Source organism: Pleurodeles waltl, chromosome 5, assembly GCF_031143425.1.
Source record: "Pleurodeles waltl isolate 20211129_DDA chromosome 5, aPleWal1.hap1.20221129, whole genome shotgun sequence".
Lineage (NCBI taxonomy): Eukaryota > Metazoa > Chordata > Amphibia > Caudata > Salamandridae > Pleurodeles > Pleurodeles waltl.
Genome location: NC_090444.1, coordinates 725,423,952 through 725,450,359, shown reverse-complemented (window position 1 = coordinate 725,450,359; position 26,408 = coordinate 725,423,952). Strand labels below are relative to the sequence as shown.

General features: G+C 44.8%; 1 protein-coding gene across 1 annotated transcript in view; it reads right to left on the bottom strand.

The window, feature by feature from the left end:
- Positions 1-6,949: 6,949 nt before the first annotated feature.
- LOC138295990 (formin-2-like) overlaps positions 6,950-26,408 on the bottom strand; it is a 686,093-nt gene continuing 666,634 nt past the window's right edge. The window contains exon 18 of the mRNA XM_069234685.1: positions 6,950-7,353. Coding sequence (XP_069090786.1) covers positions 7,315-7,353 — 39 coding nt within the window. The 3' untranslated portion in view covers positions 6,950-7,314. The remainder of the gene's footprint in view (positions 7,354-26,408) is intronic.

Genomic DNA, 26,408 nt, shown 5'->3' with positions numbered 1-26,408 from the left:
AATTCCTTGCACTTCAAAGCAACTATTTAGAAGCTTCTACAACCTTCCAGAACAAGGGTATCAGGGTATAAAAGATAGCCTCAGGCACTACTACTTCATTACACCCTCTGGACGTGTGGGTCCAAGAAGACAGACTGCTCAGCTCCTGAAGGACCGGCACTCTGCAGGACTCCTGCTTTGTGGTGCTGACCAGCTACCCTCTTGTCTTGGTGAGAAGGGCTGGACCTACATCCCTTGAATCCACAATGACTCAAAGGGCTAATTAGCTGGCCTCCTGATCTGAAGCCACAGGGACATAACAGGCTTCCAACATCCTTGCATCTGCACCTGGACCCGGCCATTTGTGAGTCTGCCTGCCAAGAGGTGCCACCCCATTCTGTTCCGGAACCCTTAGATGGTGGCCTAAGATGCTCTGCTAACTTGTGGATCCACTGGAACTGATGCATTTCCTCTGCTGTGCAACGCAACCTAGAGCGGAACTGATGCAACATCACTTCTACATGGATAGAACCTGTTGCAAAGACTTGCATCACCACCGCAACCTGCGTCACCTTCAAAACCGCCGCTGTGTGAAACTTCCCAAGAGCAGGCCCTCGCTTCTCTCAACAGCAGCCTCAACAATAACACCAGACATTGCAGCCTTGCAGCGCCTCAGAACCAACATGTAGCCCAGATTGCACAATGCATCCTTGACTCTGGACTTTGCATTACAAGTGGGATCCTCAATATTGATGCAAAAGGACTTCACACCACAGCCTCCCTGCATCTCGGAACAGACGCATCGCCTCAGCTGTGCAACACATTTTCGAATCAGATCCATACAACACTTCCCAAACCAAGATTGAAAGTACTTCAATTCAGCAGACTTAACTGAGTCCCTGTAGCCAGCCCGAGCTCCATCGCTGTTGTCCTGAACTTGTGACTTTGTCCCAGTCTGCCACAACCAGATAACCAAAACTGGCACTTTGCACCGTTTTGTGCTATTTGTACAAAATACTTAAAAATTCAATAAGTTTGGTTCTACTAATTTAATTTGTTGTTTTGGTCCTGTTTCACGTATTAAATTCTACTCTACATTTCCAACGCTGTTGTGGATTACTTTAGTGGTGTGTTTTTACTGTGTTACTGGCCGAAGTGTTGAGCAAATACTTCACACATTGCCTCTAAGTTAAGCCCTACTGCTCTGTGCCAAGCTATCAGGGAGTTGTGAACAGTTTAATTTGGGGTTTGCTTGAGCCTTATCCTGACAAGGATCATGGTTGATGCTTGACCAGGGCTCCCACCACAGTCAACCAACAACCCAGTTTTCTACAGCATCCCTACGTGCCCACTCTTCAGCAGCCAAAGGTTTGCCCCTTTATGAGGGTTCAGTATTTTCATAAAGGCGACACACATAAATCACCAAAGTTTCATTCTTTCAGAGTGAAAGCCTGTCACTGAGATCAGGCCAAATTAGTTCTCTGCAGAAAACCTTTTGAGAGGTTTACCTTGGTAGGGCTCTGCAAGGAACCTCTTGTGCTGTTGACTGGGAATGTCAAAGTCAATAGTCTCTCGGCAAGGGCTGTGAACACCATTTAAATCAAATCCATTTATTTTGAGAAAAATACAACTTGTGACTAATGATGTCATGTAGTAGAAATAACATGAGAATTCACTTGGATTCTCATGTTAAAGGCAAAAGATAATATTGATTTCAACTCTTTAAATGAATGCATGAACATATGAACTGCATGCACACTATCAAAAAGACAAATAATGTAATACACATTGTAATACAGTAATAAACATGAATGCATCAGCTATTGCTAGCAAACAATGGCCCATATGGCATGAGGCCTCAATAGGCAAGTGCAACATGTGGGGGCAACCCTATGAGGCACAAGGATAAATATATAACAGAGGGTTGCCTCAACACAGCCATCCAGTCGCCCACATCCTGCCTGCTCACCGTGCTTGAGGTAGTGTTCAAAGAATCCACATTTCCCCTACATAAATCCCATGCAGAGTTGATCCAAAGGACTTTCATGTAGGAAGAGGCTTTTGTTACCTTAGTCTTCGCTCTAAGGAAGGAAAGTTTACCTCATCTTGAGTAACTGGAACATTTCATTGTTTGAGACATCTGGCATTGATTTGTTGCCAAATGCACACAATATAACATAGAATTGCACAGCAGCATACTTGGATTGGCCTGGGCCCCTTCTTGCTGACCTCTATTTAGATTGTGGGGCCAAGGTCCTTCCCACTTCTTCCTAGTGATGACTCAGCAAAGGTGCTACCTCTATAATTTCCCAGCATGGATGTTCGCAGACAAAGGAATCTTGTACTGTTATGGGGAGCCTTAGCCTTTTGCACACCTCATGATGAGATGGATACTCGTGGTCATTCAACCTCATTAGACATCTATGTTCATGAACATCTTTTGAGCCCCTTGTATTCCATACCAGAAATAGAGACAGGATGCCAAAGAGACTGACCCTTGCATATGCAGTCGAAACAGTGGGGACTCACCCTGGCAAGCAAAACCCACTTTGCACTACCTTGCATTTTTTTTTTAATTCCCATTGATATGCAGTGAGCGGCATTCGAGTACCAAGTTGACTGGCAAGCCATTAGAATCCCTTTAAGAGGGTGATGGGCTAGCAGGGTTTACTGGGCCAAACCAGTGGGTTTGAGACCTTTCACTCCTGATGTCCCAGAGCCCATCCATTGCAACTGGGTCAGGAACCACTTCAGCACTAGACTCTCAGTGGTAGCACTGGTGGAGCAGTCCAAGACTTCTCAGGGCGGAAGTAGGTGCAAGGTATACACAGGCTCAAGACTTAAAATGACTCAGCACCCACAAAAAAAAATCAATGTCCAGACAGATACTAGCTTTTATGATAATCATAGTATTTTATATACAAACACAAATTGAAATACAACATACACAAATAATACACAGCCATTCTAAGGCTGGCACTGTTGTCTTGTTCAAACACAGTCCTGAGTCCCACTTCCCTGTCTAATGGTTGTGGATATTCCCCATTTACCACAGGCAACAATCTGGTTAGTCCTCACTATGAATCAGTCTTTGAGTCCCATTATTGCTATACAAAGTCAAAGTGTCACATCACCCCAATGCCCTGAGGTTGGAGAACAGTCTTACCCACTTCCGCTCGTGTTTCCATAAGGGAGACCCCAGCAATATTCACCACTAGAGATTCACAGTGGTAGGAAGTTGGTGACTGAGTCAGTCTTCTTGTGACTGACAGAGCAGGCGGTTATGTCCCACTCCTCTGATGAAGCGGCAAGTTCCTTTGATTCCGCTGGTGGGTCAGGGTGGCTGCTATGCTTCTGATGCCTCAGTTGAGCCTCCAGGTACATAGGTCAATAAGTCAAGGCCATCGTGATCCCACAATGGTCCCATGTCAGCCTTCTCTCTTGGCAGACTGTTTAACCAAAGGGACAGCTCTTGCTCCTAACAGCAGCCTCCAACCTTGGCACTTAGGGTTCACCGACAATGTGCAGCACACAGGCAGCAGCAGCATTCTTGATGGGGGACCCTACTGGCATATAAAGTCGTCCACTTACATCAGCCCTCAGGCAGACAGCCCAATCAATGCAACTGCAATCCTCTCACAACTAGCTGCAGGGAACCCCCACAGAACCTTGCCCCATCCATGTGCTTTCCCTCTTTACAAGGTTCCTCTGGTCTCAGAATCACACTATGGTGCTCCAGGGCAGGAGGTCTTGCAATGGTGTCTCCTCACCCAGGTGGAAGAGGGGCAGACTTTGTCCCCAGTCCTGGTCATACAAGGCACAACTATTGTTGAGCTTCTCCACGTTAAGGTACAGCTATGGTTGGCTACTCGACAATTGATGACTTTGGAGCTCCAAGCATCCCTTTTCATAATACATTTCCAGACACAAATGCAGCCACTGAACTTCTGGTTGGAGCTGCATCCTTTGGAGTGCCCACTCCACTGTCCTGTCATCCAGGAAGTAGTCTGTCACCGCAAGAGCATCTCCATTCCAGATAGTCCCACAACAGGCCATAGGGAGTGAGGGAAGGGGTGGCGGTGGAAGGGAACTCGAGGATCACAAATGAATGCCATCCTCACTGACGTATACCTAACAAATGGTTACCAAAGCGTTCGCGCCCTAGTCTTTATGACTTATCAGCCCCAGCTCCTTCTTGAGACGTGCCCAGACACCTCTGACCAGTGAACTTTTTCAGACTCACAGAGTACGTTTCAAGCATTCCAAAGAGCCTTGCTCTTCCTTTCACCAGTTCTCAGCAATGTAGCAATTTGCAAATCTGTCCGGGTCCACCTCCACCTGTCTCTCCAAAATACACTGGGCTTCCAATATGCAACACACAGGCTCCCATCTAATGTGCCACCCATAGGCACTCATACTTCCCTGCACACACACACACACACACACACACACACACACACAAAACATGCATGCTCCTATGTATTGCACCCCTCACAGGCACAAATACACTTTAGTGTGCACACAAACTCCCTGGCTTCCCTGTATTGCACCATTCACAGCATACATACATTCCAATATACACATGCAAGACATCAGCTGACTTCAGTTTATTTCATCATTCATCTGAGTCATACATCCCCATGCGCACAACCATGACTCACAGTGTCTTGCCTGATTGGCCCCATTCATGGTACATGCAACTCCTAGTGTGCACACACAAAGCATATGCTGTGTGGCTCTGCATCCAACCAGATGTAGGCCAAGGGTGAGTTTCACCACACCAGGGTAATGTGTTGAGGCTCCCTCCTGGCTTCAGCAGGTAGTCAAAGCAGTTAACAGGACAACTATACTTCCATACCTCACCTCAGAGATACTGTAATACTTGTTGAGTCCTACTAATACCTTCAATTCAATCTGGTTAGTAGTCACCTCCCACTACATCACCAACTGTATTTTGACATTCAACAGGCAAATTGTCATGCTTCCCACTTCATGCCCAAGGTAGACTATAGAGGATTGAACCACTTGACACTTGGCTGTCTTGGTCAGTTTCACCTCTTGTATCCTTAGCCAACACTTGTCTCAGGTGGTCCTGCCATAAATTGATGAACACTGCAATATCATCCAGGTAAGCCACATTGAACTCCTTCAGCCCTGTGAAAGAATGGATCATCAAACACTGCGAAGTGGGTGGAGCATTCATTAACTCAAAGGAAACAAACTTAAACTGATATAAGCCCTCTGGCATGGAAAATGCAGTTTTCTCCTTGGCACTTGGTGTTAAGGTGATCTGCTTAAGGTACTAACTGATCCACAGACTCATACACTGTAGGTAATGGATGGGCACCAACCTTTGCTTCTTCATTAAGGGTTCGGAAGTCGGTAGTGTAGACCACAGATTACGGGATCTCGGAATGCCTCCCATCCCAATGTCCAACAGTTTGTCAACCTCCACCTGCATCCACTGAGACATACTTTACATTCTCTCCCTCACTGGAAGACTGTCTCTTCTGACAGTCATGCACACAGACAGATGTCAGCCGTGAAGCCAGCAAGAAGAGCTTAGAAAACCAACCCAACAGCTCTACGCTCTCTGCTGCTAGGTGTTAACTCAGGGACTAATTGAACTAAATATGTCAGTAGGGAGAATTAAAAAGCAGTCAGGAGACTTAATGCCAGTCGAGGCTTGTGCTTGTGGGGGGGGGTGGCGGGGGAACTGGGGAGAAGAATTAAATTGAATAAAAAATAATTTAAAAAAAGAAAGAAACACTTACCCCCGCTCCCACGCCACTCCACTGCCTCCTCCCATCTCACTGCAGACAGGCACAGGATCCCAAGCCTGCTCTGCTCTAATCCGGACGCTGCTTAGAGCAGAGTTAGGATTGACTGGGAGCACCCAGACAACACGCTCCCAGGCAGACTGAGAGCCTGTGCAGGCTCTCACCAGCCCAGCAAACATGTTGCTGGGCTGGAGAGAGCACTGTGCACATGTGTTTGTCTGGCCCTAGACGGCTAGCAAAACACATGCGCTCCGAGGGGGAGTGCTTTGTACTCCCCCTCTTTCTTTCCCAACGCTGTGGCCCCGCCCTTTCCCAAAAAACTATCATTTTTTGGAAAAGGAATGCAGCTACCGCTGCTGGTGGGGGAGAACACTCCTCCACCCTTATGGAGGTGCCACCCCTGCTCAATGTAGCAGCGAAGACAGCAGTGTAGCTAAGAAACAGGCAAGGGTATATAATACAGTCTGCTGGAAAACAACTCAGAGAAGCCCAGCAGCTTCAGATAAATAGCAAAAATGGATAACTCAGAGATACACCATTCATATGCAGTGTCTGCCCTAATGTGTCATGAGCACAGAGGCAGGGGAGCATAAGGCAACAAAATATACTTTAGAGAGGTACAGTTTAGTGAAACAAACAAGTTGAATGTGTGAAACACCCAGATGCTTCATAAGCTCTCTAAAAGGGAGCCATATTTCATAAAACTACAATTTAGAGACAAAGATGTGAGGTCCATCCTGGTACACTCTAAGAAAGTAATGATATAAATGCCAACAAAATGTGACATGAGTGAGCTAACAGAAAAACACAATTGTGGGAAAACTATTCAAAGATACAAAAGAATGCAATACGAGAGAACAAGCTAGAAATCCAAATTCAGAACAAAACGTAATGATGCGAATTCAAACGCAAAGTGCTCTGTGTGTGTGTGAGCACATTTAGCAACTAAACCCAACCAGGTAAACAAAGGGCACACAGATGCGTATGACCACGTAGCAAGAAAAACGATTTCAGAGCGATTCCATCTTAAAATGCCCACTCCAGAATGACAATTCAGAGAGGCATCTTGAAGAAAATGATTTTGCATTCAGGGACACATTTCCAAACGACTTATCTGTAAAACATCACACAGCTCTGTAATGGCAACGCGCATCACAATCTGTCTTTTACATGCATCAAGTGCTAGAAAATACCGTGTGACAATGTTATCTTTATTCTATAACAGCTACAGAATCTAAGAACTGTTTGTGGGAACTGCTTTGACACGATAGAGAAAATATGAAATTTTGCAGAAAGTTCACAATACAAGACACGGCACCCATGATATTCTAATGGGAACCGTTTTATAAATACTTTATTTTCAAAAATGCAATAAAATATGTTATTTTACACTGAATCCGAAAAAATACAACATAAGACTTCAAAACGTTCACAAGAAATATGTTAAAATAGTTTTAAGTGCTTCTGTAAAACTTCACACACAACTGTGCAAAGATGCAAACTCTTCTTCTGTCTTCTGATTAGGTGATATTGTTCAACAAACATTTATCCTCTGTCATACCGAATTTTTCTTACATAATCCAAGCTTGGCTTTCTAAAAATAGAAAAAATAAAATATATTACTCTAATTTTGACCCAATGTGAACAGAATAGTTTAAAATAGTTTAAAATCACTAACTCGTATTCTTAAAAAAAAACACTTAATAGTGCAAAAGAAATTGTACGGCATCAAGGAGCAATGTAAATAACAAGAGTAACACTTATTGGATTAATAGTAACGCGTGTGCTAATCAGAATGAGAAAATACCGATTCGGCCCTTGCGTTCCAGAAACCACTGACCTGCAGATTTTGTGAGAAGCTGCATTAACCTCTAAACTGAACAAGATGTGAGCCTACTGTTATATCCCAATTTTTAGGTCTCGCCTTCATGAGCATGAGCTCTTATGTTCAGTAATAGGCTTGAACCCGCCCATTGCTTACCATTCATTGTCACCACTGCTGCTCTTTGCTCCCTTTTAATTGGGCTGCACTCAGTTCCTTCCCTTTTTGTAACACACAGACCAAGCATTGATTAATTATGTTTGATTAGTGTCCTTGCCCTGACCATCAGCAGTTCGCACTGTGATTTGGGTACTGCATCAGCACAGGCAGCGTCATAGTGCTTTTCAGGTCAAGCGTGCAAGCTGTCTGGCCTGTTGTAATCTATCTGTGTCCTTTTAAGCACGCCCACCGCATGCCCATCACTATCACTCGTTCATGGGCTTGCCTTTCAAAAATCATTTGTCATCATTGATAAATGCTTTATGTTTTTTCCTCCTTGGGGCAGTTTTGTAAAGCCTTGGCCATCAACCGGTTACATGGATAACTGCACGTTTTCCAATACACTTGACTGTGAGTGAACTTTTTTCTTTTGTGTCTCTACTTCGTGCTCATGGTGGCCGTGGCGCTTTGAATCGGCTTGCTTTTGTCAATTGTTTTATCTTTTATTGTCAATTTGTGTGGCAAGAAAAGTCCAGTTAGGAATTTACAATGCTAATAGCTCTAACTTGAGCAAGTGTGAGACCTATTGCATTGTAAATGCTTGTTTTCCTTTTCCCCATCCTGTCACTGTTTCTTCCCTCCCACTTCCGACTTACTGCTTACTCTGCTCATGGGCCCTGCATTCAGTTGTACCTACACAGTCCTGGCACCCCTTCACAGGTCTGCAGTCACATTAAACCCACAGCTGCACACTGCAGGCACCACTTCACCACTCTTATCCCCCACAGCCGCAAGCAGCAGTAGCATCCCTTTTCCAAATCTTGTATTCACACTCTCCCCGGGCTGCACACTGTGCAGACACCCTTTCACAGGCCTTACGATCACACTAACACTACAGCCGCCCACTGTGTTTAAACACCTTTCTTTGGCCCTAAATGCAGGCTCTCAATGCAGCTTCAATATGAGGCAGGCACTGACAGGCCTTTTCTCGACCTTTGTCCTCATTCATCAGGGGCAGGGCACTTTGGCTTGACCCTCCACCCTTCCACCACTACCACACAAAAACCGTGCCTCACACCAGCAAGCAGGGCCCAAGTGACAGCTTTTCATCAATGTTATTTAGATAAAGGGTAAAACAAAAACATACCCTAGAACTTAGTACAGTCCATTCACTATGTCCCACAAATCACTCTACATGGAGCGCAAGAAACCACGAACAAAGACTCCACACTAACTTCACATGAAGACAACCATAGCTGTCACCCACTTTGGGGTACACCAGGTGTAGACTCACCTCGCTTAACACAAACAGCCATTAACTGTGCACTGTGATAAAAGTAATAAAAAGGAGGTAACCGATTGATTAACCCAGACTCACAAACACGAGGAAACCAGCCTGAAAATGGTCACACCAAACGACATGCCCCGCTGTTCAATGCACTTGTTTCCGCCCTATTGGAATAAAGAGAATTTGCGAATTCACTCGCAAGTTGAGTGCCTAGAGTCTTTTTCGATATAAGAGGAGAAGTGTATGTTCGTATGAATGTGTGTGTATATGTATATATATATATATATATATGTAAATACTTATAATATTTTTATCACTCATATGTCTTTACCATTCATGTCTTTAGCACGGAAATATGGTGTTTTACAAGTTAGCATACACCCATTATACATATATTGAGAAAGGGTTTATACTTACCTGTAAAATATTTACATTTTCTTGGTAAAGTCATATTCACGGTAAAAAAAAAAAAGTAGTTGTACAGATTTGTTGTAAAAACGCATGCGCTGTTCCCGCGTCGTGGTTAAGGCATTCATGGTTCAATCATACATTCATCACTCTGTCACCTACAAGTAACGTGAGAAGTATTCCCTCAATGTCTGAGTATTCCCCCAAAATAACTTGTCTATTCCTCGGGTGTGCACCATGTGATGATATACACATTTGTGTACCCTCAAGCCCAAATATCCTCTGCAATCTAATAAATCACTAAGCCTGCCCTCAGTCTCTGGGGCCCACTGATCTACTGCACCACCTTGTAACTGCTGCCCCCACCCCGCTCTCTAGTGATCCCATGAGCAGCCTGCTGTTCCCTTGCTCCATACATCTGTGTCTCCAGTCAATCCATGTTGACGTTTCTTGGAATTTTAACACAACGTTGCTTTTCACAGGCTGTGAAAACCATCATTGTATTAAGACTCTAAAAAACACTATCACGGAGTGAATGGAAATAGTAGCAGATAATAACATGACTATGGCTCATGCCCCCCATCCTACAGAGGTTGATAACACTGGCACCTGTTACTTTGTATTAAAAAAAAAAAAAAAAAAAAACAGTAATATATGTGCATGTCTTGCACTGCTACTTATAAGACATATAATATCAGTGATATCTTCTATGACATCATCTACAATATAGCTGCAACATTTGCAAAAATATTATTGATGAGAAAACTGTGCAAGGGGGGTGCGAGTATATATATATAAATCTCCAGGAAAAGGAAACTGCAATCTGTTTCTCCAAAATAATAACAGTATTTAATCCATGGTAACAAACACCAACGCGTTTCAACTCCAAAGAGTCTTGTTCACGGCTGGCAAGTCCTTCTTCAATGTCCATTATATACTGGTTCACATCAGCCCATTATGAGGCATTCTGGGACACTTAGTTAGATTAAAATATATAACAAAATGGAGAAAATAAATGCCACACTATATTAACTAATTCTAGGTTACGTAAGAGCATGTGTACTTTCAATGATAAAGTCCTTATCATTGAGAATCTAATTAGACAAAAACACAATAAATTATCAGGTCAAAAGAAAGAAGGTTGAAATTTTCCATCAAAACATGGCTATGTCACCTAGTCTGTCTCGCTCACATAGAAACACAGTTTTGTACAACCATCGAACACCACTAATCCATTAGTGTGTCTTATTTATATATGTAAGGCAAATCAAGTAAACATCCTTTGCGCTGCCAAGAGCAATCATAATAAATCATGGCTAAGTGCCATTTTACCTCCTTCATTTCATTAATCCTTATGTACATGTATGTACTTATATATTCACCTACCAATTTTCATAGACTTTTAAAGATGAACATGAAGTTCCTCATTGGTGTTCAATCCATTCGGAATTTTGGTACATAACCTAATGATATACCTACTTTCCAGTCTACGCAGTAGTAGTAGAGTCAGATCACCTCCTCGTTCATTCATAAGTACATGTGCTAAGCCATAGTACTGTAGGGTCTGTCAGTCTCCACAATGAGATGCGGTTAAGTGCTTAGCAACAGCATAGCTTACAGCCCTGTGTTCCACTGCACGTCTATGTTCCAATATACGTTTCTTGACTGGAAAGGTTGGTATCCAACGTATTTCAGACCACACTTGCATTCCATGACATAGACCACATGGGTGGTATTGCATGTAATCCTGTGTTCAATTGTAATGTATTTTCCTGTTGGGTCATTCATATATTTGACATTTTTGCAATTTTACAAGCTTTGTAGTTAAGGCATTTGACAAATTCTTTATTCTGTGTCCCCAACCACGTGGTTTATTGTTTTTCTACAAAGTTACTTTTCACCAGTTTATCTTTAAGAGATGGTGCTTTCCTAAAAGTAAATTGTGGTCTCGATCCTATCATCTTTGGGTTGTCTACGTCACTTAACAAGATATGCCAATTTCTTTGAACAATCTGTTTTATGTCATGGTTCTCCTTACTGTAGGTGGTTATCATTCTGACATCGGAGTTCTCCGATTTCAAAAGTGATTTAATCATCAGAATCATAGTGCGTGATAGATTCTTGGCTCCGATTGCTTCTTGTTCAATACATTTTGCTGGATATCCTCATTTATAGAATCTTTTCTTAACCTCTTTAAACTGAAGATTCATATCTGTAACCAAGCAACAGTTTCTTTTGGTGCAAATGAATTCACCACAAGGGATATTTTTGATTAGAGCTCAAGGGTGAATACTTGAGCCATGCAGGACACTATTTGTGACTCTTGGTTTTCTGTACAATGTTTCAAATTTGTTATTCTGTACAAACACACACATATCCAAAAAGTCAATCTATTGCTTATTGATCTTGTATGTAAATTTTAAACCACAGTCATTCTTGTTAATTTCTTCAAAATATGCTAAAAATAGATCTTGTTTGCCTCTCCAAATTAAAAAAAAAAGATAATCGATGTATCTCAACCAAATGATGTGGGATACATTTTCTTTGTATTTTTCATGCCATGCAACTTCCCTCTACCAACATCCCATTGTTAGATTAGCGTAGCTGAGGAAAAAAAAAGAAAAAACATTGCTGCCCCACATCTCTGTTGGTATACTTCACGATTGAACAAAAAGATGATGTTGTGCAGACATATTTCAATCATCTCCAGCTGTATGTCAGACTATTTGGATTCTTTCAATTTCCTATGTCTCAGGAAATACTTGACATCATTAAGACCAATGTCATGTCTAATAGATGTATATAAAGAGACCACATCAATCATAACCAGCATAAAGTCCTCTTGCCATTCAATATCAAAGATGATTCTCAAGAAATCACCAGAATCTTTAATGTAAGATTATAATGTTCTAACTATTTGAGAGATGTAATGATCAACATATAGAAACATTTTAAAAAACAGACCCACAACCGGACACACAAGGGTCGACCAGGATGCTTGTGTAATGTTATGCGGCGACGACAACTGCAAATTAGATACGACCCTAAACAGATCACTAAGCCCCACCATTTTTAGATTTCACCTGCATGTGCTTTCATGCAGTGCTTGTTAAATCTTTTGTTGATAAAAAAAACCTTAAAAAGGGGCTTAGAAACCACGTCTTACTTACCTGAACTTACCACTGGCTTGGTCCAACATAGTTCGAATTTACTTGTTTCTGATTGGCCAATACGTCATCTGCTTCACTTCCTCCTGTCTTCTTTGCCGTTCATGCCGTCGTGTTGCCTTAGAACAAGTACTCCTCCTGGTCATTTGCCATTGGGCACTGGCCAGTGTCCTTCCTCTGGCTACGATGCTGTACTTTTTTCTTTCTGCATGTCGTCTTCTTTCTTCGCTGATGTATTCTTTCTTGACTATCCTTCCTTTGCTGCTGTCTTTCTTTGTTGCTGTCTTTTCTTATTCGCTGCATGCTGTTTACTGTCTTCTTTCTTCACAAACGTCTTCTTTCTTTGTTACTGTCTTCTTTTTTCTTGACACATCTGTTCTTTTTCTTTGCAGCTGTCTTTTCTTCTTCGCTACATGCTTTTTTCTCAGTCTTCTTTCTGCACTGCCCATCTTTCTTCACTGCCATCCTATCTGTCTTTATTCTTTTTTCTAACTGGATTATAAATATTAGCAAAATGTTATAGAAATGTGTTTTAAATTTGTTAAACCATTAATAGTTGTTTATGTTGTGATGTATGGTGAGTTAATAAACAACAACATTTTGTAATCCAGTTAGATAAAAAGAAAAACAACTAGACTCCACTTGTTTCACTCCAAAAGCCCCATAACATCTATGTCAGACTAGATCACTTTCTCTGTTCAGATTCTCTACACACATACATTACATTCGGACTACCTGGGAAGAGTATTCTCAGATCACAACACTCATATAATGGACCTGCAGCGGCTACTCCCACGCCCCTCTACTCCACTGCCTTGCCTTCCACGGAACACATTGGAGGGATCTCCAATTCCAAGATGCACAAAGGACATATATGGCAATACTTCACGGAAAACCACACAGCGTCCACCAGGGCCATGGAATGGCTTAATTTTAAGGTAGTTACATGGGGTCTTTGCATACAAGAGATAGGAGTACACAGAACCATGGAATGGGAACTAGCTGAACATGAATTCAGACTTGCAAATTTAGTGAAAGTATCCGTAACTACTACCACTGACTCCTCACAACATATTGAGGCAAAGGAAGCTCATGCCTTGCTCCTCAAGTGCCTCCAGTGTTTCAACACCACTGTACATGTTGTAGAAGTACACAAGAAAGGTGACAAGGCGGGCAGTTACTCGCTTGATTTTTTAGACAAAATGAGAATGTGACCCCGATAACGGAACTTCATTTTCTCTTGGGTGGAGTGGTCTACACGCAGGAAGCTATCTTTCACGCATACTATGTGCAAATATATAAAGCTCCCCCAACTGTCCCTCACATAAATATGACAAGCTTCTTGTCCGGTATAACACTCCGACGTGGACTGGCAGCGAGCAGGGTTGTGCTGGACACACCTATAATGCCCCAGAAGATCATGCAAGTGATAAGACCTCACACATAGCAAATCTCTGGGCCTTGATGGCCTTCTCTTACAGTACTATTCCACTTTCGATGCTCGGTTTGCCCCACACCTGGTAGAGTTGCACAAGGATGCCCTGCAACTAGGTGTGCTCCCAGACTCCCTCTGAGAGTCCCTTTTAGCATTGACCCTGAAACCTGATCGTGACCCTAACCAACTGGGATCCTACCACCCTATTGCAATTCTAGGCGCTGACTTCAAGATCCTAGGGAAAGTTCTGGCAAGCAGGTACTCAAAGTATCCACGCAGATCAGAATGGTTTCATCCCAGGCTACAACAGCTCCCAAATTATTTGCCGCCTTTTCCACATCCAAGACCAGGTCCAGAAAGAGCAAACAATAGCAGCCTGCCTGGTCCTGGACATAGAGAAGGCATTTGACACCCTCCCTTGGTATTATCAATTCCAGGTACTAGCACCTATGGATGTTGGGAACGCCTGTAAACATACACCCATTTACTTTACACTGGCCCTTCCTCACATGTACAATTGGGTCCTTTAGTGGCCGACCCCTTACCAGTGAACCGGGGCACGAGGCAAAGATGTCCACTCTCCCACTCTGTTTTCACCTTCGCAATAGATCCACCTCTTTGAGGAAGGGGGAGGCTGGGGCATACCTCTCCGTGATTGTGTACATGCAGCCTCACTTTTTGCGGATGATCTGCTTGTATACCTCAGGGATGTGACAACATCCCAGATACCACTACACACTACAGTCACGGAATATACTGCAGTATACAGCCTTTGGGTAAATTAGACCATGCAAATAACCTTCTGGCAATTCTTCCCCACTTGCCACATCAGTAAGACAGCCCTCATAAAAATGATAGTGCGGCCAAGATTACTGTATTGTTTTGCTAATCACCTGCTCATTCCTCTGCGTTCCTTCTTTAAAAAAACTGACACAATTCTTTGTTCCCTCATTGTAGGAAAGTACCATCTTGCCTGGCATGTTAACCCCATATTTCACTGTATATATGTTGTTTTAGTTGTATGTGTCACTGGGACCCTGCCAGCCAGGGCCCCAGTGCTCATAAGTGTGCCCTGTATGTGTTACCTGTGTTATGACTAACTGTCTCACTGAGGCTCTGCTAACCAGAACCTCAGTGGTTATATGCTCCCATTTCTTTCCAAATTGTCACTAACAGGCTAGTGACTAATTTCACCAATTTACATTGGCATACTGGAAAACCCTTATAATTCCCTAGTATATGGTACTGAGGTACCCAGGGTATTGGGGTTCCATGAGATCCCTATGGGCTGCAGCATTTATTGTGCCACCCATAGGGAGCTCTGACAATTCTTACACAGGCCTGCCACTGCAGCCTGCGTGAAATAACTTCCACGTTATTTCACAGCCATTTACCACTGCACTTAAGTAACTTATAAGTCACCTATATGTCTAACCTTTACCTGGTAAAGGTTGGGTGCTAAGTTACTTAGTGTGTGGGCACCCTGGCACTAGCCAAGGTGCCCCCACATTGTTCAGGGCAAATTCCCCGGACTTTGTGAGTGTGGGGACACCATTACACGCGTGCACTATACATAGGTCACTACCTATGTATAGCTTCACAATGGTAACTCCGAATATGGCCATGTAACATGTCTAAGATCATGGAATTGCCCCCCCAATGCCATCTGGCATTGGTGAGACAATCCCATGATCCCACAGGTCTCTAGCACAGACCCGGGTACTGCCAAACTACCTTTCCCGGGGTTTCACTGCAGATGCTGCCAACCCCTCAGACAGGTTTCTGCCCTCCTGGGGTCCAGCCAGGCTTGGCCCAGGAAGGCAGAACAAAGGACTTCCTCAGAGAGAGGGTGTTACACCCTCTCCCTTTGGAATAAGGTGTCAGGGCTTGGGAGGAGTAGCCTCCCCCAGCCTCTGGAAATGCTTTGATGGGCACAGATGGTGCCCATCTCTGCATAAGCCAGTCTACACTGGTTCAGGGATCCCCCAGCCCTGCTCTGGCGCGAAACTGGACAAAGGAAAGGGGAGTGACCACTCCCCTGACCTGCACCTCCCCTGGGAGGTGCCCAGAGCTCCTCCAGTGTGCTCCAGACCTCTGCCATCTTGGAAACAGAGGTGCTGCTGGCACACTGGACTGCTCTGAGTGGCCAGGGCCAGCAGGTGACGTCAGAGACTCCTGATAGGCTCTTACCTGTGTTGCTAGCCTATCCTCCTTCCTAAGTAGCCAAACCTCCTTTTCTGGCTATTTAGGGTCTCTGCTTTGGGGAATTCTTTAGATAACGAATGCAAGAGCTCATCAGAGTTCCTCTGCATCTCTCTCTTCACCTTCTGCCAAGGAATCGACTGCTCACCGCGCTGGAAGCCTGCAAAACTGCAACAAAGTAGCAAAGATGACTACTGCGACCTTGTAACGCTGATCCTGCCACCTTCTCGACTGTTTTCCTGGTGGTGCATGCTGTGGGGGTAGTATGCCTCCTCTCTGCACTAGAAGCTCTGAAGAAATCTCCCATGGGTCGACGGAATCTTCCCCCTGCAACCGCAGGCACCAAAGAACTGCATCACCGGTCCTCTGGGTCTCCTCTCAGCACGACGAGTGAGATCCCTTGAACTCAGCAACTCTGTCCAAGTGACTCCCACAGTCCAGTGACTCTTCAGTCCAAGTTTGGTGGAGGTAAGTCCTTGCCTCCCCACGCTAGACTGCATTGCTGGGAACCGCGTGTTTTGCAGCTACTCTGGCTCCTGTGCATTCTTCCAGGATTTCCTTTGTGCACAGCCAAGCCTGGGTCCCCGGCACTCTAGCCTGCAGTGCACGACCTCCTGAGTTGTCCTCCGGCTGCGTAACTCCGTTTCACTCCACTTCGTAGTGCCTGTTCTGGCACTTCTGTGGGTGCTGCCTGCTTCTGAGTGGGCTCCTTGTCTTGCTGGGCGCCCCCTCTGTCCCCTCACGCAATTGGTGACATCCTGGTCCCTCCTGGGCCACAGCAGCATCCAAAAACCCTGACCGCGACCTTTGCAGTTAGCAAGGCTTGTTGTCGGTCTTTCTGCACGGAAACACCTCTGCACGACTCTTCACGACGTGGGACATCCATCCTCCAAAGGGGAAGTTTCTAGCCCTTGTTGTTCTTGCAGAATCCACAGCTTCTACCATCCGGTGGCAGCTTCTTTGCACCCACAGCTGGCATTTCCTGGGCATCTGCCCACTCCTGACTCTTGGACTTGGTCCCCTTGTTCCACAGGTACTCTCGTCAGGAAATCCATCGTTGTTGCATTGCTGGTGTTGGTCTTCCTTGCAGAATTCCCCTATCACAACTTCTGTGCTCTCTGGGGAACTTAGGTGCACTTTGCACCCACTTTTCAGGGTCTTGGGGTGGGCTATTTTTCTAACCCTCACTGTTTTCTTACAGTTACAGCGACCCTCTACAAGGTCACATAGGTTTGGGGTCCATTCGTGGTTCGCATTCCACTTCTAGAGTATATGGTTTGTGTTGCCCCTATCCCTATGTGCCCCCATTGCATTTGTTTGTGACTATACATTGTTTGCACTGTTTTCTATTGCTATTATTGCATATTTTGGTATTGTGTACATATATCTTGTGTATATTTGCTATCCTCATACTGAGGGTACTCACTGAGATACTTTGGCATATTGTCATAAAAATAAAGTACCTTTATTTTTAGTATATCTGTGTATTGTGTTTTCTTATGATATTGTGCATATGACACTAGTGGTACTGTAGGAGCTTCACTCGTCTCCTAGTTCAGCCTAAGCTGCTCTGCTAAGCTACCTTTTCTATCAGCCTAAGCTGCTAGATACCCCTCTACACTAATAAGGGATACCTGGGCCTGATGCAAGGTGTAAGTACCCCTTGGTACCCACTACAAGCCAGTCCAGCCTCCTACACTCATACAGGGCATTACGTCACTGGGTGACCCTAAAGCACGTCAGCTTCCAGTGCAGCGAAGGGGACTGGCAGCAGCCTCCTTTGAGGCTTATTACTTGGCAGCAGAGTTACAGTGACTGTCACATAGAACAGTGGACTGCTATATGGGAGAGGCCAGTGCTACCTGAGGCACAATCTCCCAAGCAACAGTGCGTAACTTGCTCCCCCCCCACCCAAGGTGCTTCCCTCCTTCCCCTGCCCCCTTCAGTAGTTGATAGCATGGTCCTGCATGCTCCACATACACCGCCTTTCATCAGATAAACCCTTCTATGCTCCTAACATCCCCCTGGTGGGACTGCCCTACTTCCCAGGGTATTACACCACAAAAATGATGACTAGTTGGACGTCATGCTCACTTTGTACCATGGGTGACCTATATGTTGAGGGCCCTTCTCCCTTTTGACCAACTGTTTGCTGACCACAATTTACCAGTTGGGCAATTCCTTATATACCTGCAGTTGTGGAACACAGCACATATGCCGTTGGAGGTTATACATACAAAGCCGCCTACACACCCAGTCATACACTTGGTGCTCACCATGGGCTCTGGTTGCCACCTCATCACCAGGATTTACAGGGCCATCTGTAAGCTCTTTGACACCCCTCTTCCAGTTCTTTGCCGGCAGTGGGAGGGTGACAGGGAGAGAGCTTCAAGATAAGGAAGGTGGCTTAGCGCATCAGCACCCACAAGGAGTCTCCTAGAATTCTAGATTTAAAAACGTCCAGTTCTACCTCTTACACAGAGCAGATCTTACTCTGGCCTGTTTGAACTGCTACTGTCAGCCCAAATCACTTGTGCACCATGCCCTCTCATAGGTGCAGACTTCCAACATGTGCTATGGTCCTGCCCCACATTGGAACAGTACTGGCATTCAGTATAAACAAACCTTTGAGAAGTGATAGACTTGACTGCCTTGAATACATGGGAAGCAAGTGCACTAGGTTTCTTTCGGTGCAAGAAAATTCACAAAGTACGCACCCACTTTGCTGCCCTGGCACTATTATTGGTGTTCCGCACTAACACTCCATTGGAGCTTGGCAGTCCCACCATCGGTAGAGGCTTGGGAGGGAGCCCCACACAAATGGGAAGTGGCTGAAGAGTAGTAATTTAATGACCAAGAGCTACACAGCCTCCAAAAATGCCCCATTTCCAGCCATGCCGCCCTGATATGTAGTATCATATACCACACCTTTCCATCATCCTGCTCATCACTATTTTCTCAGGATCCCTTTCCCGCTGTCCTCCATTCCCCAACTCAATACTGCCAGCAGTGCTACCTCAATCATACCGACACCAAGGTTCTGCACCAGTCCACTCATCACAACCCGGACACGACTCACACCACTCCCTCCCCATTTGTCCCCACAGTTCCACTACCCCAGTTCCCGATTCATTCCAGCGATAGGTAAACTCCCCAATCAGCACCACTGCAGGACCACTTAGTGCATCACACATTAGATTTTGCACCATTGTATATATATGCTTGAATGGTACAGCTGCCTGTATGGCTCAAGTTCTGTAAACTCTGATACATACCAATGTGAACAATGCTGAAACATTTGTTATGGATGCTTTGACCTTTCCAGTAAATAAAAACATTAAAAAAATATATGCACCTACATTTTAATGAACACACTTGTCAATAGTGTATCTGGGGACAGTACATGAACAGCCATAAGAGAATTAAAGATATCCTCATGTTAACTATGTTACATACTTTCCACATCTAAATCATTACCTTGGTGAAGCAAACCCTTAAGATCTGTTAGAGTTATGCAGAGGAGAAAAATGCACTTACTCCTAGGAACCACACCCAACTGGCGGCAAAGGTCGCAGAAGCTAGGCCGAGACAGGAGTTGGTGTCCTAAATGGCTCTCACTTTGTAAAGCACTGTTGGAAAGAGGATTATTGGTAAGGACAGGTAAAGTACCTACACTTAGCAATAGGCCACTAAGCCCCCCAGGTCCAGATAGAACTCAATAAATGAATCCTAGCTCAACCCTTGGTAGCTTGGCAACAAGCGACAAGGCCTAACTTAGGAAACAAGTGTTGACAACATTTAAAAATCCAAAACAGTACATATGTAAAGCATAAAACTCAACAAATATCCAACACCAATTTATAAAAACAGATATGTTTATCTTTGAAATGACACAAAAACTATTAAAATCGGATAAGGGGAACCGGAGATATGAATTTTTAAAGGATTAAAGTTTTCTAGTGCATGGAAACTAAAAGCACCAATCTGGTCATCTGGTCGCACTAGACCGGGTCAAAGTCAAAATTTGAGGCCAACGGCAATGGAGCCCTGCACAACTTCAGCAAGCGGGAGGCCTTGGTCAAAAGTTTACCTCTGGACTTAGTTTTTTTTCTTTAAGATTTTTCTCACCGGAGAGAAGTCATCGATCCGATGCAACCTCCCTGGAGCCCTCTTCGGATACGCATTGCAGGAGACGTCGGTGAAGAATTCTACCTTCGGACTTAGTATATTTTTCAGAATGGAAACCTTTGTTTGGGCTGAAGTTGAAATTGAATCCGATGTCCCTGGAACCAACCTCAGAAATGCTGTGCAGGAAGTCCGGTCAACTTTTTACATTCGGACTTTGTCACTTTTTCACTCTGAGGACAGAAAATCCATCACAGCAAGCAGATTTCAAGTCAACATTGTCAGATTGCCTTTCCAGAAGGCCCAGGTGAAATCATGGAAATCTGGGGCTCGGGAGCTTTTCAGTGAACAAACCTGCAAGTCAGGCTGGGTTCCAGTTGAGGTAAGCCGGCTTGACTCACGACGTCAGGTCAGTCACTTTATGGCGATTTTTCCAAAAGCTCTCCAAACTTCTGGGCCTTCTCCTAGAAGGTCTGAGAAGGTCCTTTAGGAGTCCACACCTTACCCCAAGGTTCCAGAAGGTCTGAGTTGCTCCTTCCAAGTTAGGACTTCAACTCCTAGAATGCACGTGGTTCAAATCCAAAAACAACTAGCCACCTGCCAGCTGGTTCATTTCTTCAGGTTTGGATGCAGGGAACTCTGGTCAGCTATTTTCTACCTGTAGCAAATGGAGTCACTTCTTGAACCAGTTGAAGACAGGCAATGTCCATTTTGTAGTGAAGCCCAAGTGTACAGGTGGTGAAGTCCTTCAAAGCGCAGTGTCCAGGTCAGTTATTTATTGTTGCTCCTTGTAGAGATCTGAGGTGTTAGTGCAGCTCTGCCATATTTATCCTTGCTCCTGGGGTGGAAAGCAGGATGGGGGCAGCTGTTCCATCACAGGCCTGCCACCACCCTCTTGGATGACCACTTCCTGGAAAGTGTGGCAAAAATCAATCCTAGGGAGCAGCATTCTTTAAAAATCCAAAATGGCAGAATCTTTTGGAGGTTAGGTCTGGCTGAGTCCACCCACTGGTGTGGCTAGGTTCCCTCAACACAACCCTCTCCAGCACTCTCCTGATGTAATCAGGGTGGCAACTGACTGTCTGGATTTGCAGGAAATGGGGGAGGTCCTGAGCTGCTCCGAATGTCCTTTCCTCCTTTGAAGACCAGTTTGGCTGCCCTCCCCCATCCAGTTTCACCATCTGCTGAGTCAAATCTCCTCCCCCAAGCACTTCCTTTGTCTTCAGCCCAAGCCACGTCACACCTCATCAAGGAAGCCTGGTCAGGCTGGCCAATCAAAGAAGGGCACTACAGAGCTAAGGTTGGCATCTTTCAGGTAGAGTACTAAAACTCGTTCCCAGAAGTAGTTATATTAAATTCAACAATGACAAGTTGTTGGATTTATTATAACAAGTTTGATACCAAACTTGATATATTTAGCTCTTTTTGTGACTATTAATTAAAATTCTTCTCATTTTAGCCCATGGAGCCTATCTACTACAATGGGGGAGGGAAAAACTAATTTGGCTATTTTTCCTCACCAGGGCTTATAAAAACATCTTTTATTCCGTCCTTGCTTATGGTTACACTGCATCCAACCCTGGGGGCATTTAGGGCAGACTTTAGGGGAGACATCTGTAAAAATAAGGTTGTTAAAGACTTTAAAAATACTTTTAATTCCAAAGTCGAATTTGAAGGTCATTTCAATCTAAAAGCAGCCAGCAAGGCAGGCCTGCCTTTACAATGACCCTGGGCACCTCAGCAGTACACCTGTGGGTGCACTACCTATGCTGGGGTCCCTAAACCTACATGCCCTACCATATATTAGGGACTTATAGGTAGGTTGATGCAGCTAATTATAATCTGCCTAATTTGCATACTCACTTTACACAGAGCACAGGCCCTGGAACTGATTAGCAGGTCCCAGGGCACCATCAGAGTCAGGTAAACACCAGCAAAAAGTGAAAAGTGGGGGAAAAGGGTTAGGGAGCTCCTGCAATCAGCCCAGTTTCCCACTAGCATACTTCCGTATGACAACAACCTACATCAAATGAATGCAATTCAAATTTTGTAAGGAAATGCCTCCTTGGCATGGTTACCCCCTAACTTTTTGCCTTTGCTGATGCTAAGTTTTGACTGAAAGTGTGCTGGGACCCTGCTAACCAGGCCCCAGCACCAGTGTTCTTTCCCTAAACTGTACCTTTGCTTCTACAATTGGCACAGCCCTGACACTCAGATAAGTCCCTTGTAACTGGTACCCCTGGTACCAAGGGCCCTGATGCCAGGGAAGGTCTCTAAGGGCTGCAGCATGTCTTATGCCACCCTGAGGACCCCTCACTCAGCACATTCACACTGCCTCACAGCTTGGGTGTGCTGGTGGGGAGAAAAAAGACTAAGTCGATATGGCACTCCCCTCAGAGTGCCATGACAACCTCACACTGCCTGTGGCATAGGTAAGTCGCCCCTCTAGCAGGCCTTACAGCCCTAAGGCAGGGTGCACTATACCACAGGTGAGGGCATATGTGCAGGAGCACTATGCCCCTACACTGTCTAAGCACAACCTTAGACATTGCAAGTGCAGGGTAGCCATAAGAGTATATGGTCTGGGAGTTTGTCAAACATGACCTCCACAGTTCCATAATGGCTACCCTGAAATCTGGGACATTTGGTATCAAACTTCTCAGCACAATAAATGCACACTGATGCCGGTGTGCAATTTATTGTAACATACACCCAGAGGGCCTCTTAGAGATGCCCCCTGAATATCAATCCGACTTCTAGTGTAGGCTGACCAGTTTCTGCCAGCCTGCCACACACCAGACATGTTGCTGGTCAGATGGGAAGAGTGCCTTTGTCACTCTGTGGCCAGGAACAACGCCTGTACTGGGTGGAGGTGCTTCTCACCTCCTCCTGCAGGAACCGTAACACCTGGCGGTGAGCCTCAAAGAATCACCCCTTTTGTTACAGCGCCCCAGGGCATCCCAGCTAGTGGAGATGCCCGCCCCTCCGGCCACTGCCCCCACTTTTGGCGGCAAGGCTAGAGGAGATAATGAGAAAATCAAGGAGGAATCACCCACCAGTCAGGACAGCCCCTAAGGTGTCCTGAGCTGAGGCGACCCCTGCCTTTAGAAATCCTCTATCTTGAGTTTGGAGGATTCCACCAATAGGATTAAGGATGTGCCCCCTCCCTACAGGGAGGAGGCACAAAGAGGGTGTAGCCACCCTCAAGGACAGTAGCCATTGGCTACTGCCCTCCCAGACCTAAACACACCCCTAAATTTAGTATTTATGGGCACCCCAGATCCCAGGAAATCAGATTCCTGCAACCTCAAGAAACAAGGACTGCTGACCTACAAGCCTGCAGAGAAGGAGGAAAATAACAACGGCTTTGGCCCCAGCCCTACCGGCCTGTCTCCAACTTCGAAAACCTGCAACCAACGACACAGCCGACAAGGACCAGCGATCTCTGAAGCCTCAGAGGACTGCCTTGGACTAAAGGACCAAGAATCTCCCGTGAGCAGCGGCCCTGCTCAAAACCAGCTACTTCTTTGCAACAAAGAAGCAACTTTCAAAGACTGCACGTTTCCCGCCGGAAACGTAAAACTTCACACTCTGCACCCGACGCCCCCAGCTCGAGATCCAGAGAACAAACACCACAGGGAGGACTCGCCAGCGACTGCGAGCCCATGAGTAGCCAGAGATAACCCCCCCTGAACCTCCACAGCGACACCTGCAAAGAGAATCAGGAGGCTCCCCCTGACCGCGACTGCCTGTAACAAGGGAACCGACGCCTGGAGCTAGCACTGCACCCCGCAGCCCCCAGGACCTGAAGGAACCAAACTTCAGCGCAGGAGTGACCCCCAGGCGACCCTCTGCCTAGCCCCGGTGGTGGCTGTCCAGAGAAGCTCCCCTTTACCTGCCTGCACTGCTAGAGTGACCCCCCGGGTCCCTCCATTGAAATCAATACTAAACCTGACGCATGCTTTGCACACTGCACCCGGCCGCCCCTGTGCCGCTGAGAGTATGTTTTGTGTGTCTACTTGTGTTCCCCACCAGTGCTCTACAAAACCCTCCTCCTCCTCCCCCCCGAGGACGCAGGTACTTACCTGCTGGCAGACTGGAACCGGAGCACCCCTGTTCTCCATGGGCACCTATGTGTTTTGGGTACCTCTTTGACCTCTGCACCTGACCGGCTCTGAGCTGCTGGGGTGGTAACTTTGGGGTTGCCTTGAACCCCCAACAGTGGGCTGCCTATGCCCCAGGACTGAGACTTGTAAGTGTTTTACTTACCTCACAAACTAACCTTTACTTACCTCCCCCAAGAACTGTTGATTTTTGCACTGTGTCCACTTTGAAAATAGCTTATTGCCATTTTACAAAGACTGTATATGATATTGCTTTTATTCAAAGTTCCTAAAGTATCTAAGTGAAGTAACTTGCATTTAAAGTGTTTACTGCAAATCTTGAAGCTGTGGTTTTTAAAATAAACTAAGAAAATATATGTTTCTATATAAAAACCTATTGGCCTGGAGTAAGTCTTTGAGTGTGTGTTCCTCAGTTATTGTCTGTGTGTGTACAAAAAATGCTTAGCACTACCCTCTGATAAGCCTACTGCTCAACCACAATACCACAAAATAGAGCATTAGAACTATTTAATTTTGCCACTATCTTACCTCTAAGTGGACCCTTGGACTCTGTGCACACTATTTCTTATTTTGAAATAGTATATACAGAGCCAACTTCCTACAAATTTCTTCTGCCATATTCTGAAGTGTGTCTCTGAACAGTTTCTAGGAGTATGACATTCTTACTCAAGGACAAGGTGAGCAACTGTAAATTCATGAATGAGACCCCCTTATGAATCATGCTCCTGGGACTCTGAAGATAAGAGATGTAAGATTTATATCTTCTTTCCATGGTCTTCTACTGTAGCATTTTTCATTCTTTGCAGGAACTAAATGCTCACAGAGGTCAACGGACTCTGGACCTAGTACGTATTGCGGTAAGACCATTAGCAGGATTCCAACAACAACCCAAACAATTTAGACACTATGACCAATGTGGCCACAAAAAGAAAACTCCAATCAGGAATACGTTAAAAGATGCATTACCAACACGAGCTCAAAGTTATGAAAACAATGCACAAAAGCAAATTATAAAGGTACGTAATCATCAAGGGTTGCCCAAGGTATCAAAATAAATTCAGGCAAACTAACATTAACAAAACTAAGCATTCAAGAAGAAAAAGACATAGCATATATAAGAATAGATGAGACTCTGATATAATGTGTTGCTCTGAATTTACAATCATTAGTCAATTCAAATTTGGCTGAGTCAATAATATTTGGCTGGGCACAGGTCAACCCTACAGCTAACCAAATCAGGGAAATACATGTGTGGGGGAAAAACACATGGGCAAAATAGAAAAAGGACAAAAAGACATTGGAAAAAATCTCAGATGCAGGTAACTAAGTTTGACCACAACATAACAGAAGCTCAGTCAAGAGCCTTCTGAAGGGAAAAATAAGGATTACTAAATCTAAAAAGGACATTTCAAAGGTCAGGGCAAATGGCAAAGAGAAAGATACCTCTCCATGGGTACAGCCTTCAGGGAATATTAGTTAGCAAGATATAAAAATCAGCAAGGCACCTCCAAGTGTCTGGGTCTGCATAGGTCTGCTCAGAAAATGCAGCAGACTGCTCACAACTGTCCAAAGTTTAAATCTCCATCAATATTTTAAACTTTACAAAACATTCTGATTTGTCAAAGATATCAGTTCATATCACATTGAATAGGTATCTTCAAATGAGGAATAATCATACGAATCCAAACAAACGGATTCCATGACACATCTTCTGAGGTCTGTCATGGGAACATGTCTCTTCCATGTGTCTCAAAATAGGTTTGAAACAAATGTATACAAACTCAGTACAGGTTCATGCAATGCACTTTTTAAGGGCAAAAGAATGCACCTTTTCATGTTTAAACAAAGGGGCCATTACAAAAAATCTTTCCTTTTTCTGGGAAAGAAATTTTGAAAAAAGACTTCATTATGATAAAATT